At 45.7% G+C, this 18,783-nt stretch overlaps 1 protein-coding gene across 5 annotated transcripts in view; it reads left to right on the plus strand.

Moving 5' to 3' along the window:
- The window catches only part of mim (missing-in-metastasis), a 190,178-nt gene that overhangs the window by 154,688 nt on the left and 16,707 nt on the right, over positions 1-18,783 (plus strand). The window contains exon 1 of one of the 5 annotated variants that reach the window (XM_086539737.1): positions 8,876-8,942. The exons of the other annotated variants lie outside the window; for them this stretch is intronic. Coding sequence (XP_086395863.1) covers positions 8,891-8,942 — 52 coding nt within the window. The 5' untranslated portion in view covers positions 8,876-8,890. Of the gene's footprint in view, positions 1-8,875; positions 8,943-18,783 lie in introns of those variants that run through there. 5 annotated transcript variants of the gene reach the window in all.

Genomic DNA, 18,783 nt, shown 5'->3' on the forward strand with positions numbered 1-18,783 from the left:
GCGAGAGGACGACATACCACGCATTGCTGGACTACATCACCATTGGTTCACTACATCCTGGTGTCATTACTCAGCGAAATGGCGCTTCGCTCCGTGTTATTCGTTGTTCACCTGAACACGAATAGGAAGGATCAGGCCAAATTTAGGATGAGAATCAGAATATCTTCCATTAGCATGCTGTGTGAAAGGCCTAGAGTATATTTCCCCCTTTTCCCGTTTACTGCGAAAGGATGTTATTCTGACGAAGTATTGCAGAAATTCTCCCCCTCGTCTTTATCGAGAAATTCCCATTCAAGGAAGCACATCAACTTAACAGTGACAACGATCTATCAGGATATTAAAGCTTAGGTGCTGATTTGTACTTCTGTTCCTTTTCTCTCGATGAAAAATTCACCCGTAACATTCACGAACATAGATAAAGCAATTACAGTCTTATCAGATTGGCTGAATAAAACGTGTCACAGCCGTTCGCCTGCGAATGATTCATTGAAATGTGTTGTCTCTGAGGATATTCGATCGTTGAGATAGTTCATCGTGTGGCTTTACATTTGGGTGATTGGTATCCTTTGACAGACGCTGTGTGGAAACATTTTTTATGAGGCCTACATTATGTGCATGTGTGTTCATGTATGTATGCATGTATGTATATATGTATTTTTGTGTTTGCGTATGTCTTGCATACCTCTGTTTATCTGCCTGTATGTTTGTATATGTGCTTCCTTTTTATTTGGTCTTCATTTTATATTATATTGGTTTGCCAGTCGGTAACGTTCCTTGCGAATCTGGAAGGGGAGAAACAGCCTTGAAAAAAAAAAAATCAAAATAACTCAGCGGCCATTCAGTCGCTCAGCCAGGTGCCATTCCTGCCCGTCTCAAAGGGAATGGCCGATTTGAGAGGGGGGGAAGGGGTCGGAGGACTGGGAGAGGAAGGAGGAGGAGGAAGGAGAGAAAGGAGAGGTGTGAACTCCGCTGCCACTTGGACTTGGATCCTTAAGGTGCTTTGTTGTGACCTTTATGCTTTTGGATCGAAACGGGTGTAATTTTTGAAATGGCTATTGTATTATCTCGGTCCTCATCTCTCTCTCTCTCTTTTTCTTTCTCTTTCACTGTCCTCTCTAGGTAATATCTTTTTCCTACCTTCTCAATTCCTCTCCTTCTCTCAAAGCCTCATACTCTCTCTCTCTTCCGTTTCTCTCATTCTCCTCTCCTTCCTCTCTACTAATAGCCTTTTTCCTCCTTCTCCATTCCCTCCTCTCTCTTCACCTCCTTCCCTCCTTCCCTTCTCCCACTCCTCTCCTCTCCTCTCTCCTCCTCTCCTCCCCCCTCTTCCCTCCTCCCACCTCCTTCTCCCCTCCCTCCCACCTCCTTCTCCCCTCCCTCCCACCTCCTTCTCCCCTCCCTCCCGCCTCCCTCTTCCTTCCCTCCAACCTCCCCCTCCCCTGTCCTTCCGCCCACCTCCTTCTTCCCCGCCACTCCACCCCTTCCCTCTCCCCCCTTCCCTCTCCCTGCCACTCCCCCCTTCCCTCTCCCCGCCACTCCCCCCTTCCCTCTCCCCGCCCCTCCCCCCTTCCCTCTCCCGCCCCTCCCCCCTTCCCTCTCCCGCCACTCCCCCCTTCCCTCTCCCGCCACTCCCCCCTTCCTTCTCCCCGCCACTCCTCCCTTCCTTCTCCCCGGCACTCCCCCCTTCCTTCTTCCCGGCACTCCCCCCTTCCTTCTCCCCGCCACTCCTCCCTTCCTTCTCCCCGCCACTCCTCCCTTCCCTCTCCCCGCCACTCCCCCCTTCCCTCTCCCCGCCACTCCCCCCTTCCTTCTCCCCGCCACTCCTCCCTTCCCTCTCCCCTGTCCCTCCTCCCCCTTCCCTCTCCCCGCCACTCCCCCCTTCCCTCTCCCCTGCCACACCTCCCCCTCCCTCCCACCTCGTTCCCCCACTGTCGATAAATCTAATGAGTTCTCTTTTGCAAGCGCGCGTCGGCGTTCAAAGCGGAGTGATGCATGGCTTCCGAAAAGCTCGGGAGCAACGGCGCAGCAGGATGCAAATAAGGCCCCGTCCGTGTGAGCTTTTTGCGGCTGGCTGCGTGAACCTGTTGATACGTGGCTTGTAGGATGAGGAGGAGGAGGTAGAGGAGGTAGTGGAGGTAGGGGTGGAGGTGGAGCTGGAGCTGGAGCTGGAGCTGGAGCTGGAGGAGGGTGGTGATGGTGATGATGTTAATGTTAGTGATAATGATGATGATGATGATGATGATGTTGATGTTGAGTAGTATCATCAGCAGCAGGGAGGACTTGAAGTCTGCTTCACGCTTAAAGGTTGAGATCCGAGGTCAAGGTGGGAGCGGGGCGCAGGGAAGGCATGTTACACGCTTGATCGTTGTTGATTTTTTCTGCTTTGCATAAGGGGGACTAAAATGGATCAATAAAAGGGTAGAGAATATATATATATGTATATATATATATATATATATATATATATATGTATATATATATATATATATATATATATATATTTATATATATATGTATAAATATATAAGTGTGTGTGTGTGTGTGTGTGTGTTCGTGTGTTCGTGTGTTCGTGTGTTCGTGTTCGTGTTCGTGTGTTCGTGTGTGTATATGTAAATATGTGTGTGTGTATATGTATATATATATATATTTATATGTATACACACACACACACACACACACTATATATATTATATATATATATATATATATATATATATATATATATATATATATATATATATATATTATATATATATTATATATATATATATATATATATATTATATATATATATATATATATATATTATATATATATATATATATATATATATATATATATATATATATATATATTATATATATATATATATATATATATTATATATATATGTATATATATATATACATATATTATATATATATATATATATATATATATAATATATATATATATATATATATATATATATATATATATATATATATATATATATATATATTATATATATATATATATATATATATATATATATTATATATATATATATATATATATATATATATATATAATATGTGTATATGTGTGTGTTGTGTGTGTTGTGTGTTGTGTGTGTGTGTGTGTGTTGTGTGTGTGTGTGTGTGTGTGTGTGTGTGTGTGTGTGTGTGTGTGTGTTGTGTGTGTGTGTGTGTGTTGTGTGTGTGTGTGTGTGTGTGTGTGTGTGTGTGTGTGTGTGTGTGTGTGTGTGTGTGTGTGTGTGTGTGTGTGTGTGTGTGTGTGTGTGTGTATGTGTATACATATATATATACATACATGCATATGCATATACATATACATATGCATATGCATATATATTATATCAAGAGAGAGAAAGAGCGAGGCGCGCACTTGTGTGTGTGTCGTGGGTATCTATGTATGTGCGTATGTGTTTGTGTTCGTGGGCGGAATTGAAATTTAGTTCTCTTCATTTGCCTCGGATAGAGATTGCCTTGTCAGTGTTGAATCGGCTTGCTGTCGTTGAGTTGGTTCAGGAATTATCGCGGTTGAATCCTCTTGCCGTAATTCTATTATTTCTTCATGAAGACGATAGTCCAGCGAATCGGAGATTTCAATAGATTTAATGTCTTCTAATTAGAATCTAGAATCTCTTTTAACGCGAGACGCTGACGCAGCTCAGTTCAGTACGTATTCCCATTGCTTCCTACCTTTAGCTGTAGGTTTATTTCACCGTTAGGTTTTTTCCTCTGAAATGTGGCGAGCCTCTCTGTTTTTAGAGTTCTGTTTTGGAGGGATATTTTGAATTCTTTTGTCGACGGGTATAACAAGGGTTAAAGTACCTGGCCACGTGCCGAGAGCGAGTGCTGGAGTGGAGGGGAGGGGGGAAGAGGGGGGGAGGGAGGAAGGGTGTACCTGATGGCATTCTCATATGAAGGGGAAGTCGAAAGGGGCGAGGGAAAGTTGTGAGAGGAGTGTGAGGATGGGGATTGAGGGAAATGGGGAGTCAAAGACGGGGATTCTGTTTATGGAAATCGAAAAAAAGGGGTGCAATGTGAAGCAGGTAAAACACTTGTGTTAGAGAGCAGTGTCATGTAAAGCGCTTAGATCAGACAGCAGTGTCATGCAAAGCTCTTAAATTAGACATAATGCATTGGCCGGAAGAGCAAAGCAGAGAGACAACGAGATACGCACTTGGAAGGCGGAGCGGAGTGAACCCTAAGAAAACCAATTTACTACCTCAGCCGCGGAGAAGAAGGGGAACAAATAGTTATGCGGTGGGAAGGGGCGCTAGCTTTGTTATTATGCGGGGAGAGAAGAGCGTATGAAGGGGGGAGGTGATATATTTAATGGCGATAGTACCTGTAGTCTATGGGGAAGGGTGGAAGGGAGTGTCAACAAGGGTTGAGACGACGCCAGCATTCAAGGGAGGAGGAGGAAGAGGAAGAAGAAGAAGAAGAAGAAGAAGAAGAAGAAGAAGAAGAAGAAGAAGAAGAAGAAGAAGAAGAAGAAGAAGAAGAAGAAGAAGAAGAAGAAGAAGAAGAAGAAGAAGAAGAAGAAGAAGGAGGAGGCTTGAAGCTGTAGAAGAGATAGCCCAAGGATTCGGTTTATTGCGATCAAAAAGTTATTTCAACTACGGAGAATTAATCACAATCATTCAAAGTTAACATTAACGGGTTTGTTAATTTTGAGCACTTGTGGAAGGATGCAAACGGTGACTAAATGATGTGACTGCTAAGGCATAAAATGTGACGTGGCAGCTACTTTTTAAGACGAATGCACGAAAGTTGCGGTTCCCTTCCCAGACTGTCTAAGAAGGATCCGGGACCCCAAACTAGAGTAGGGGGAAGGCAGCATGGAGTGTGCCATCCCTCAAGTCTCCATCATCAGTCCTATAAGGGTCACCACTAAATGTCTGGAACAATGGTCTTAATAAATGAGGGAGATGTAGAGGCCTGGAGCACCCTTAGCAACGACATCCTTTGTCTAGGATCCGCCTAGGGAGCGCCCCGCCGACAACATTATTGCCAGACCTCTGAAAGCCGCGGGAAACACCAGGATAAGATACCTGTCATAAGATCTTAAGAAAAAGATGCAACCTCCGACAGAAGAAGCTCCGCGCGGGGACCTTTTGGCAGAGACTATAGGAGAGCGAGTCAGCAGAAAACGGATGATTTCTGTGTAGCACAACGGGTCGAGGAGGGGGAGGGTGGAGGGTGGAGGATGGAGGGTGGTGGTTGTGAACATGGAGCCAGAATCGGAATCTTTATGAGGCTCAAGGGAAAATGGTGGGTGATTCTGAAGTAAGTTTGTGGGTTTTAGCAGTTTGAGAAAATTGTAGAGAAGACGTTATGTTGTCGATTGTTTGAAGACTTCGCTACGGTTTTTCGTGAGTATGACTGGTAAAAAGTGAGCAGGGACTGGATGAGAATATTACGACAATGGCCAGACAGAGACCATACAGGCGGTAGACTGTCTTTGAGGTATGATAGACATGGAAGTTACACGAAGAGCAGTCTTAAGGTGGCGTTAAGCTGCAGACCCGTATTCCTTGTGCGCCATGTAACAATGATTGCGGGTTCTTCCTTGTGGCGGGAGGCCGGAGGTATCTGGTAGCATGATTGCACTCGTTAGTAGTGCGGCTGTCTTTTGGGAGTTTTCTCTTGAACGCTATTGTCTTGGGTCCTTTACGCGTGCTTTTAAAGTATTCAGTTACTGATTTGTATATTTATATGCCAATTAAATAGGTCTTCAAGTTCAAATGTATAGAATGGCGAGATGAAGACCGTATCATTTCCAAGTACCACCGGCTTGGTATAAAGGCTTTGGTGGTACCACATGGTTCAGGAGGCAATTTGTATGATATGTATGAAGTCATCATTTATTGTGGTGCCAATACTGGTTCGCCGACTGTCATCACATGTCATCCCATCATTCTCGGGAAATGTTGTGGAAACACAAACCGTGCTGCTCCTTCGTTGACCCAGCCAGTTCCGCGATGTTTATGGCAACATCAGTGATCATAAAGTGGACTATTTTGCCCGAGAGAAGTTGTGCGATGGAGGTGTTTATTATGATATCCCTCCTGGGGAAGTGCAAGGGCCGTTCCCGATGGGACTGAGGGAGGCGGAGTTAGAAACGTATGAGATGGGAAATTTTAGCGGTGTATTATGTGCACGGTCGTTGCTACATGTGAGGAACTTTATGAGTTTGTTTAGACTTGCGTGGAATGTTTTTTTTTCAGTGAGTGTAATAGATGAAATATGTAGCTTTCGCTGCATGAAGCCATGAGTTTAGATTGGGTCATTAGGCGTGCTTTAGTATAGACAGTCACTTTTCGGGTAAGATATTGAAAGTGCTCAGTTAATTGCTAATTTTATATCACAAACACTATGATGTTTGCAAGTGTTAGAAAATTTATCTTCAGAAAGTAATGATGGAACAGCCATTACTCTTCTTATAAGTATGGAAAGCATTGGTCGTGAGCAAGAGTCATGAACGCTGCGCAAAGAAATCGAGGTTTCCATGGCGCCTGATCTCGGTAGCTGTTTACTGTATGAAATTTCCCCTGGTTGCAGGTGGAAATTACTGCTAATATGACTGTGCTGTCCCTCCCCGATTTAGTTTTATTATTGGACTAATAAGCTGATTGCAGTTTCATTAGATTAATTTTAGTAATTACTACCTTGGTAAACTAGATTTGTGTTTAAATCGGCTGGGCCACAATGCTGGAGTTCATATTCATGGACGAAAAGTTGGAGTTTGGAAGTGGATGTTTCAGTATTTGGCCCGTGCGATAAGGCAAATATCATTTCTAGTAGTAACAGTAGTAGTTATAGAAGTAGCAGTTGCAGTGGTGGTGACAGAGGTATCCTCAGCAGAACGGTGCTAGTGCCTGCCTTGCATTGTTGAAATTATAGAGGTCAAAGGTTACAAAGAGATAGCTTTCAAATGGTGGAATGGAATATTTGATTTGAGGTCCCGTTTGTGGGCGAAGGCGAGAGACAATGGCGACTGTTCTCGCAACACATCTTGTAAGTATTATCGGGGACATGGGTCACATTTTTATGGTAGGCTGCATGAAACGATATTGTTCGTGTGAGCTGACCAGTGAATAAAACCAGTGTCTTTACTTTCTCTGCCGCACTTCATGACACAGCATTATTATTATTATTGGAACTGTCACATCATGTCACAGCATACTTGATGATAAATGCCCTTTGCAAGTGCTTTGGGATGTCATATAATCCACATAAACTTGTGGTTCGCTTTAACCGAAGCATTGTGCATGGCGAAAGATTCTTTTTGTTTCTCGAACACGCGCTCTCCTCAAAGTGCTTCGCAGAAAATATTACGGTTGTTACTTGGCAAGTTTCTGTATTCATAGTTAACATTCTCATGGATGTGGCAGACAATTTATTGCCACTGATTGATAATTTTTTGACACATTATGAAGTCTTCAATGATTTGGTAAACGTGTGTGTGTGGGGGGGGGGGCAGTGTGTGTTTATGTGTATGTGTGTGTGTATGATTGCGTACTTGTGTGTGTGTTTGTTTATGTGTGTGCGTGTGTGTGCGCGTGCGTACGTGCGTGTGTGTCCACGGTTGCAATGCATATTTTACTGTTTTGAAATTTGGTTCTGCTAATAGTTGATCCCGAAATCCGGCATCTTCCACGAAATCTTGGCCACTGAAAAGCTCGAGCTCCACCCGTTTGTGAGCCGCGTTTCCCTGTATCCCGCTTTGGTGAGCGCTCGTCGCCGGCCTGTCCCTCTGTAACAACAGCTGTAAACCATAGAGGAATCACGGACGAAAACCCACATATGTGATGGTGCGATTCTTGAGCGCTGAGACCCACCGAAGGATTATTATTGCTAAGGTCGATGGTTGATAGAGAAGAACAAGGACTTTGGATTCTGCGTGCGGCTGGTATTGATCAGGCCTCACCCCAACGAAGTCTTTGATCTCTTTTTGATTTTGTTTACAGCTGTTGTGGGAGGCGAAGAGAGCGGGGGGGGGGGGGTATTGTTGCTTTGCGAGATAGCGTTTTTTTTATTTTTTTTGTTTTTTTTTTTACCCGATGCTTAATTCCTTATTCCAGATCACCGCTGCCATGCCAGATAAACGCCGGTATATTGTTGCATTGCAAAATTTCCACTAAGCGGTCCGGTATTACCATGTATCATAACCAATGTGTATAATTACGAAATCTTGGCCTTTCTGCTTCTGGCGTGGGCGGGACAAGACCTCATTGGCAGATCGATTCCATTTCACTTTACTTTCACGCAGTCTGTTGAAGGCGTGGGTTTGTCATGCTTTTCATGACGGAGCTCTTTTTTTTATCTCCAGTGCTCCGCTAATGTCTTTTCCAATTCTGAAGCCTCGTTGTCTTCGCAATAATTAACGTCGGAGTTTCTTGATTTCCTTCCGTTTGTAATTTTACTGGTTGATATTTTTGCACGTATTGCTTTCATATTGTTATTGTTGTTTTTGTTGCTGTTATTATTATTCTATTATGATTATTATCATCATCATTTTATTGTTGTTATCAGTTTTATCATTATCTGTTATTATTCTAAGGATAATGGTAATTATCATCATCGTCATCGTCACCGTCATTATGATCATGATCATCATCACATCATTAACGTCATCATCATTATAACTATCGTTATCATAATTATGTGTAATGATATCCTGATATTAGTATTTTTTAAGTCAATAACAGTTTATAGCTGATGTTAGGTTATTGTTAATTGTTATCATATTTAATCATCCTTGTTCTTCCCTTTGTTGTTCTTTTAGATGCCATTAATTATATACGGTTTTTTTCTTTTTTTGCCGTTGCCAGCACTAACATAAATTTTATTAGTGAGTACCACTAATAGCATTTCTTATGTATTTTCAGGTAAGCAACGGGGGAGGAAGCAGGACTTCTCTGTTCATTGGTGAGACGTTAAAAAAAATACGGTAGTTCCCCACGCTACAGCTTTGGGTGAGTGCACCAATTCGTCATATGACAGAGAGACAAGGAGCGGTGATGCGGGCGAGGGGAGGGGAGGGGAGGGGTAGTGCCAAAGCGCCTGAAGCGAAGGCAGGAATCTGAATGCCATCATGACCCCAAGGGGAGGGATTATAGCTGCAGGTCGGATGCTCGGATTATCAGTCGTATGAGGGAGTGAATATGTGTGCACGTGTGGGTGTATGTGTTTGTGTGTTTGTGTTTATGTTTATGTTTATGTGTGTCATTAATTTACTGGTGGATTCATGGGGTGTGAATCTGTATTACACGATAGAATTTGTACCTCACACATAAATAGATCGTTTGAAGGTATAGGGACAAGCGGATATAGGGTAAGTTTTCCCTCTGTTACTCCGTCTCTTTCCCTAGTTGATTGCGAAGTAACGCTAGGCCTAAGGCGAGGGTAACATTATTTTCTGCATGTTCACCTGACACGCAGGTCGTAAGAGATCACGTTCCCCAGCGCCGCCATGATCATCGCTGATGTTAATGCCATCTTCCGTCGTTCGCTGTGCTTCGGGTAATGCCACTATGGCTATGGGTTTTATGGCGATTCTTCTCTTGTTAAACATCATATGATGAGGTATGCTGGTGTGGTTTTGCTGTAATACTTGTATGGCGAAGCATGGTTTGTATGGCATCGTTCATATTATCATTTGTATTATATGGGCGTACTGTTAGTAACCGTTTTAACAGTAGTGTCTATATCTAATATTGGTCGAGTTATACAAAAGCGGTGTCTGCTCGCTTCTCTTCCCTTACCCTCTTTCCGCAGATAGACGCCGCTCTTCCCTTCCCTTACCCCTTTTCTGTGAACATTTAGTCGGAATGGCCAACTGCTCTTTGTGGCATAAACAGTCGGCTCCAGCTAACCGTGTGACCGCCTCTCTAATGGACTTTTGCAGCAGGGGATCCCGGGGTTCCTCGCCGGAGCACGAACGCGAGCTGAGCTTAGAAGCGTTCTTCTGTCAGCAGAATGCAAGGAAGAACCCGACTTGTTTCCGTCTGTGCGCGTGTTGCTAGGGGCACGTTTCCTCCTACCACAGCCATTGTTTCCCTACCTTATCATCCTCTCTGCCCCTTCGCTCGCACGCCATCTCCCTTCGGCCTCTGCCGCTGTATCCGCTCATGTGCCATAATTCTTACCCTTCCCTGACGTAGACGCAAGTCGTGGCTTTCTTTTGTACAATTCTTCCCCTCATCCAACGCTGGGAGTTCCCCTCGTCACATTCTTACCTGTCAATCAATATGAGACCCTCGGCCTAGCCTCTCCTTTCCCCTTCTCATTATCTGTCTTCATTTCTTCTCGTGTCCGCACCTAATATGTTCCGCCTTCTTTGTTGTTGTTTTTTTTCTTTTTTTATGTGTGTTTGGTTTTATTGTTTATGGGCAAATTTTCGTTTGCGTTCATTACTTTCTAGATATTCTCAGTATTCTGTTCTTAATTTCCACTATTGCATTTTACATTCACATTTACTGCTCTGGAGTTAGCCTTATCTGCGTGTTGGTTGGACCGGTATTACTCCGACTGGACTTTGCATGGTGTCCCATTTCACCTTTGTTTCTAATCATTGTGTGTGTGTGCTTGTGTGACTGTACACGTGTGTGTATCTGTATGTGTTTGTATGTATATGTGTATTTGTGTGTGTGTGTGTGTGTGTGTGTGTGTGTGTGTGTGTGTGTGTGTGTGTGTGTGTGTGTATGTGTATGTGTGTGTGTGTGTGTGTGTCTGTCTGTCTGTCTGTCTGTCTGTCTGTCTGTCTGTCTGCCTGCCTGTCTGTCTGTCTGTGTGCGTGTTCTAAACTATAGTTGTATGTGGATAATCATGCATATGGCCGAGCGTGTGCATGAGATCGTTTCTGAGTCCGTGCAATATTTTCTTCTACCCCGAAATGGAACGCATCTTTGTTTGACCAGTTTCGTTTCCTTTGTTCCATTGTCTTTCCTTGGCTGGCGCGCCACACTCCCTCCCTTCCGAATGGCTGTTCCACATCTGTACTTTCTTCGCCGATTATTGTTTTGTAATATTACCTTTTTTTGCATGGCTTTGTCCTTCCCTCGTATTGATCTTAGGCCTGATACGAGGGGGCGGAAGCAGCCTCTCGCCTCTCCCTCTCGCGCCGCTTTTCATATCGGGCGTCCTCGCCGCTCGGTCGTGTGCGCTGCGTTTGTACTTTCGCTCTCGTAGCAGGACGCGAATTTCGTGTGCTTACTTTGGGACTATAGTGAGTCTAGGACCTGACTCTATCCGTCTTTGCTATCTCTCTTCGTTTGCATATATCCTCTAGCGTGGCGTTTTTCGTGCGAGAGCACAGTTCATTTTTTTCTTCGTCTGGCGTTATCGTGGTGGAGACGGCGTTAAAAGGAACGACGGGGACTTAAAGTTCTATTCGCGCCGCGGTCCTTTGAGCAGAGACTGAAGCTGAGGCTCACTCATTCCGAGTTTCCTTTTGTAGGGCTCCGTTCTTTGCTGACTTAGTGTTTAGAATTTTTCTCTCTCAGTTGGGATTTCCATTGTTATTCATCGTTTGAGCTTCTTCTCTAACCATTTTCTTCGCTAGAGATAATTCTTCCTACAGTTCCTACAATTTGTTTCCAAGGTTGCCCTCCCGTCTCCTTGCTCTCATGTCAGGGTTCTGGACTGAGCGCCGCTCGCTCCCCCTCCTCCTACTCCTCCTCCCCTTCTCTCCTCCTCCCCTCTCTCCTCCTCCCCTTCTTTCCTTTCTCTTCCCACCGTCTAGGCCTCAGTCCTCCCCTCTTTCCCATCTGTCAGGTTCCATGGCCGCTGCTTCTCGTTTCTTGCCAACCGTGAAGATATCAGCCGCTTCTTGCTGCGCCCTTTTTCGAAGCATTCTCCCGCCTTCTGCCTCGGAACCCTCCCAGTTGTGTTCTCCCAACGCCAGCCTCCGCGCTGCCATGAACCCACGCCCTTTGCTCAACGGATCCGCGCAGCGGTGATTAGCGGGACATCTTTTGTCTCTCCTGATGGTGGCCATTGCGCATTTCGTTTCCAAAATAATAAACGTAAGGTATATAATGCAGGTAAAAGTGCAGGGTATTTTCAAAATATTTTTTTCAAATTGGCTTTCTTCTTCCCTTTTAACTGAAGTGTAATTTCCCATGCCTTCCAAGACACTCAAACTTTTCTGGCATTGGAGATGGCATGCTTGGCGAGTGGTATTTCGCGCCGAAGGACATTTTACAATGCTCCCACGTAAGAACTTGTTTCGCAATGGAAATTGTTTACATTCCCGACAGTTGCCTGGCCATGACAACGAAAATTACGACGTGATCGCAAGCTCCCACTCACTCCTTTTCTTTCACCGGACGTCACTCGCAGCGCCTCCGCGATCAGGCCTCCGAGGCTGCCCTTGACTCCTCTCGCATCCATCACCTTCCGCTCCTCCTCCCTCGCGGCCGCCCGATCCTCCATCATCATTTCCCGCTAGTTGTTTCTTGATCCCCTTTCCCTTTCCGATCCCGAGGGGCGGCGCCAGGAGTGGGGGCGATACAGCGCGATAGAAATTACACATTTGCTTCCAGGGGCCGTTAGACCTAAAGGTTTAAAAAAAGGATTGATTGAAGTGACAGACGGTTGAAGGTGTCATGCGACTGCTAGCCGTGACACAGACACATCTTGTTTGACTAGCCCTCTGTGGCGAAGCGTCTCTCAGCACGCGAATGACACGGAGCTCTTCAGTCAGACAGCTTATGTGTATTTGAGCTGTCATGATCGTTGTCCACCTCCCTTTTACTTATTTATCTATTTATTTCTCTCTCCCTCTTTCTTTCTTTCTCTCTGCTTGCTTGCATGTTGGAGGTTATGAAGGGAAGAGAGAGAGAGTGAGAGTGTCAGAACAGAGAGAGAGTGAGAGTGTCAGAACAGAGAGAGAGAGAGTGAGTGAGAAAGGGGAGAGAGAGGAGAGATAGTGACAGAGAGAGAGAGAATAGAACATAATAGAGTAAAAGCGACATAGGAAAGTGTAGGGTAAAAAAGGAGAAAAATTGATTGATTATCATAGCCATAAAAGATGAAAATCGACCGCCCACCCCCAGAAAAAAATTCAAAGAACGGAATTATTTGTCAGAGGAGATAGAGCTTCGAGCTAATTAGCGAGTGACCGCTAATGAGCTTTTCTCTTCTCCCCCTCCAAGAGAAAGAGGAAGAGAAGGAAAATAAAAGAATGATTCGAAAAGGGCAAACCGCAAATGAAGACAGAAGACAGACAGGAGACAGGACAATTGAACAAGATTTATGAAGAGAACTCCCATCTATAGGAAAAGGAGCATCGGTGTCGGAGGCAAAGGAGAGCACGGGAGGAGCGGATTTGAGGGAGAGTAGAAGGAGGAGGAGGAGGAGGAGGGTATCGCGGGCCGAGGCGGGGAAAAGGGAGAGAGTGAAAGAGAAAGAGAGAGGGGAGGGGAGGAGAGGTGAGGAGAGGAGGGGAGAGGAGAGGAGAGGGAGAGAGAGGGAGGAGGAGGGAGGAGGGAGAGGAGAGAGCGAGGAGAGAGGAGAGAGCGAGGGGAGGAGGGGAGAGGAGAGGGAGGAGAGGGAGGAGAGGTGAGGGAGGGAGGAGAGGAGGAAGAGGTGAGGGAGGGAGGAGAGGAGAGGAGGAAGAGGTGAGGGAGGGAGGAGAGGAGAGGAGGAAGAGGTGAGGGAGGGAGGAGAGGAGAGGAGGAAGAGGTGAGGGAGGGAGGAGAGGAGAGGAGGAAGAGGTGAGGGAGGGAGGAGAGGAGGAAGAGGTGAGGGAGGGAGGAGAGGAGAGGAGGAAGAGGTGAGGGAGGGAGGAGAGGAGAGGAGGAAGAGGGGAGGGAGGGAGGAGAGGGGAGGGGGGGGGGAGGGGAGGGAGGGAGGGGAGGGGAGGAGGGAGAGGGGAGGGAGGGAGGGGAGAGGAGAGGGAGAGAGGAGAGGAGAGAGAGGAGAGAAGAGAGGAGAGGAGAGGAGGAGAAGAGAGGGGGGAGAGGGGAGGGAGGAGGGGAGGGGAGTGGAGAGGAATGGAGAGAAGAGAGGGGAGGGGAGGGGAGAGAGGGGAGGGGGGAGGAGAGGGGAGGGGAGAGGAGAGAGGAGAGGGGAGGGGAGAGAGGAGAGGAGGGGAGAGAGAGGAGGGGAGGGAGAGAGGAGAGGAGAGGGGAGGAGGAGAGAGGAGAGGAGAGGAGAGGAGAGAGGAGAGGGAGGGGAGGGGAGGGAGAGAGGGGAGGGGAAGAGAAGAGAGGGGAGGGGAAGAGAGGAGAGGGGAGGGGAAGAGAGGAGAGGGGAGGGGAAGAGAGGAGAGGGGAGGGGAAGAGAGGAGAGGGGAGGGGAAGAGAGGAGAGGGGAGGGGAAGAGAGGAGAGGAGAGGGGAAGAGAGGAGAGGAGAGGGGAAGAGAGGAGAGGAGAGGGGAAGAGAGGAGAGGAGAGGGGAGGGGAAGAGAGGAGAGGAGAGGGGAAGAGAGGAGAGGAGAGGGGAAGAGAGGAGAGGAGAGGGGAAGAGAGGAGAGGAGAGGGGAGGGGAGGGGAGGAGAGAGGAGGGATAAAGGAGAGAGAGAGTGAAAGAAAAAGAGAGAGAGAGAGGTGCAAGGATTGGAGGGAGAAGGAAAGGGAGAGAGGTTAAGGGGGGGGGAGACCGGGAGGGGAGGAGGGAATGGAGGTAATGAAGCGTTCGACTGAAAGGGCCAAGTGCATGCAGTTTCAAAAGTCACCTTTGAGATCGGGATAAGAAGCTGATTTTGGCAAAATATACCCCTTCTCGTCTCACACATACATTTATACACTTTCTCTCTCTCCTTCTGTCTATCTATCTATCTATCTATCTATCTATCTATCTGTGTATATATATATATATATATATATATATATATATATATATATATATATATATATATATTTTTTTTTTTCTTTTCTTTTTTTTCTTTTTTTTTATTGATCAATTTTATCCTCTTTCACAATTCCCTATTTCTTCTCCTTCTCCACTTCTATTCCTTAGTTTCTCTTATAGAGAGATAAGCATTAACTCTGTCAGCTTCAAATAATAATTACTTCAACGAGCCTTATCCGCCGGTTAATAATTTAGTTTACGCGTTTTAAGCTAAAGCGGAAAGGCGGAAAACTATTGTATTATACATTAGAATATATGTTTTTTTTCACTACCATGTTTTTAGTTATTTTTTTTCTCTCTGCGAATGTTTTTGAATTATGAAGTGTGATTGTTATTAATTATCATTTGTATTTTGTTACACGGTGGTCAAAACTTTTAGCACGTTTCTATCCTCCACCAACTCTCTTTCTTTCTTTCTTCCTCCATTCCTCTCTCTCTCTCTCTCTCTCTCTCTCTCTCTCTCTCTCTCTCTCTCTCTCTCTCTCTCTCTCTCTCTCTCTCTCTCTCTCTCTCTCTCTCTCTCTTTCTCTCTCTCTCTCTCTCTCTTTCTCTCTTTCTCTGTTTCTCTCTTTCTCTCTTCCTCTCTCTTTCTCTCTTTCTCTCTCTCTCCCTCTCTCCCTCCCCTCCTCCCTCCCTCTTACTCTTCCTATCATTGTCCCTCCCTCCCTCTCGTCCTTCCTTTCTTTCTCCTTTTTTCCCTCCCTCCCTCTTCTCTTCTTTCCTTTCCTCCACTCTTTCTCTCCTCTCCCCTCCCCTCCCCTCCCCCACTCCTTCTCTCTCTTCTCCCCTTCTCCTTCTCCTTCTACGCTGTTATTATGGCTGCTCGAGCCCCTTGCTCCTCTCACTCCCCTCCCGAAGGCGAGTGAAGGCCAATTAAAAGGCCGACGAGACTCCGTGCCATTCGGGAGAGTGGAATGTCACGCCAGCTGTAATCCGGCCGGTGTGCTGCATTGCAAAGGCCGAGCTGCATAACGCCGGCGCAGTGTGTTATGGCTTGGAGGTGATGCTGATACGTGATGCCCCTCATTGCGGAGATGTGTTGTTTCATTTCCTGCGCTTGATGGTGCTTGATAGATACTTTCTAGCGAGAGATAAAGTTTTGCGTTCGGCTAAAAGACAGGGTGGCATCTTTTGGGCATTTCCATGGAGAGTCGAGTCGTATTCATATTAAGAGGATATCGTTCCTTATCTCCATCTCCTCCTTTTTCTTCATCTCCACCTTCTAATAGTTCGGATTTTCGCTGTTTTTGTTGTATCCTCCCCTTAGTAGTCTGCAACTTGCAAGATAACTACCCCAACTATTATGTCGTATTGAGCCGCAAAAAGTTTCATTGGCGACGGCCTTTGCATCTGTTGCATTTGCCTCTTGTGAGACCCAGAGCGAAGGAAGTTTACTCTCTGCTTGTCTCCCAAAACGCTCCTGCAGTGGATGGCAGTTAGACTACTAATGAAATGTCAATGATTTGTTCTTCATTATTTCTTTAGGTATTTCATGTTTAGGTGGTTTTGTACAGGAACTCATAATGTCAACAAAAACTGGCATGTGTAACCACTCACTTACGCAAGAAGTAAAGCCCCCGTTCTGTGAATGAAAATCGTTTATTTGAAACGCATAATGGAAAAATTAATCGAAAGAGTTGGGATATGATACTTTTTTTATTTGAATAGCAAAACAATTCTATTAATTGGAAAACATACTTTATGAAAGTGCTTTGCTATGGTATTGAACGATTACTGCGTCTGTTTAATTGATACGATTAGAGATACGAATATGTTGTAGGCGCCCTTGTGAGAGACACACACAGCATGTGCACGTCATGGTCCCAGCAGGTGTTGTATTGACGCGTCGGGTGACTTGGTTATGTGACCGCCGCGTGTTACATGACCAGACGGGATCCCGTTACAAGCAAAGATCACGTGACGTGCATGGTACAAGCACCCTCCTGTGAACTGACCCACCGCTTGGGACACCAATCGAATCAGTGGTTTCTCTTCACTTTTCCTCTTGCCTGCTCTATGGAGCAGATCAGTGAATAATGGATGATTAAGAGAAGAGAGAGGTAGTGAGAGGAAGTAGGAGGAAGTAAGAGGGAGAAAGAGAGAGAACGAAAGAAAGAGAAAGAGAGAGAAAGAGAGAGAGAATAGAGGAGAATCTTGCTGACAGAGTGGCGGTGGTCGAGAGCAGTGTGAATGGGCGGTGCACGAGGGTGGGGGCGGCACGTGGCAGTGGAAAGTATCTAGCAGAAACAATCAGACACGGGATCAATAGTCCAGTGTCACGCCTGCCTGCATATCCCGCCCGTATGCGTTGGACGAGCGTGTAACCGCCCACATACCAGCTCGCATCCATGGTGATCGGAAACACTAGGGCCTTGAGTACGTCAAATGACGCAGTCCAGGCACGCCCGCCGCCCCACGGCACGCTCGGAGCTAAGGAGAGGGGACTCTGTGCTCCCTGTGCCTTAGGGACAGAGTGTGTACACTGCATACTCATCATACACAAAAGCTGGACTCCTATACGTAAGAGGTCACAATCTGATCGCCCATAGGATCCTCTTATTCAGTTCCTTCGAAATTTTGAGCCGCCACGGGGACGCGTCATAGCTAGGGAGTACGAGACTTACATGTGTTAGTAGAACATTAGTGGATGGATATTGTGTGCTTTTCCTGACTTCATGCGCCATAGTGCTGAAGTAATAAAAAGCCATATTTCTTTTCCCATCCGTGGCTTTTCGACGCAGCCGCCTTAGCACCACTAACTTTAAGACAGTGATGGATTAAGGCTAGAAGCATGACCTAGGGTTCGGCAGCAGGTCACGACACCTCTTCCATCTCCTACTAGGCTCAGTGCCCTTAGCATTACTGGCAAAGGTAGCATCAAGACGAGAAATATACCAAAGAATCTTGTTCAAGATATAAGGGAGGTGATTGGGGGTCGGGGTGACCAGCAAATGAGGGCGGGAGCAGTAATTGCCTCTGGAGCGAGAGCATCCCAGAAGGCCCATCCTGCCTGGTTTAATCTTTCTTCCGCCTCGAGACGCAATAGGAGAGTGAATGTATTTTTATTTAGATATAGTGATCGCCTTATACGATCCAATATATATGCATATCTGAAGAGTTCAGCGTTGTAGAAGGCCATTATTGTTTACAGATCCTGTTATTTGTTTTATAATTTTAATATGATCATTCTTTATTCACATTTACATCGACGACTCACCACAAAATGTTTGTAATTTACTTTTTTTATATTATGCTTTCGCTCTCATTTTCAATGAAGAATATGAATGTCATTCACATTAGTGGTGACAGGTCTGCATGGCAGCGTGCAAGAGGATGTGATAGTGTTTCCCATGTTAGCTTAGGGTTAAAGATGCCCTTCCAGGCGGGGCTTTACACGCTTTCTTGGGCATTTGCACTCTGGGCGGCCAACGATGCCGTTGTCCGGGCATCACTCGATCTGTCTGTCAGTGGCTCGACCGCCGCTCCACGTCCCTCCACCCAAACATTTCGCGTGATTTTCTCCGCCTTCGTGTAAGGCGAGCTGAGATGCCATCGCCTGCATCTGGGTTGTTGTTGTATTCGCCTTGGCAGGTCAGTTCACGGACTCTCTGCGGAAAGCTATAACCGCACGTTCGTTTCTCTTTTTTATTTGAGACTAGATAGTTCTTGTCAATTTGCTAAAGATATTTGGAATATATTAATATTAAGCCAAAAGCCAAATTATTTTGTTAAAACTAGTTTTAAACAAGGTTACAGCAGCGAAATATATCTAGGGAACTAAGTAAACATTTCATTTCCTTGATATATGGAAGACTGACTCTTTTGAAACAAGGCAATTAGAGCGATACGTGTTAGGCTTTAATCATCACGAGAGCCTCTTCTACGATCAGCATCTTGAGTCTTAGCGGCGCT

The sequence above is a fragment of the Penaeus japonicus genome, unplaced genomic scaffold (assembly GCF_977035675.1).
Source record: "Penaeus japonicus unplaced genomic scaffold, GWHDUDI00000001_assembly GWHDUDI00000009, whole genome shotgun sequence".
NCBI classification, from domain to species: domain Eukaryota; kingdom Metazoa; phylum Arthropoda; class Malacostraca; order Decapoda; family Penaeidae; genus Penaeus; species Penaeus japonicus.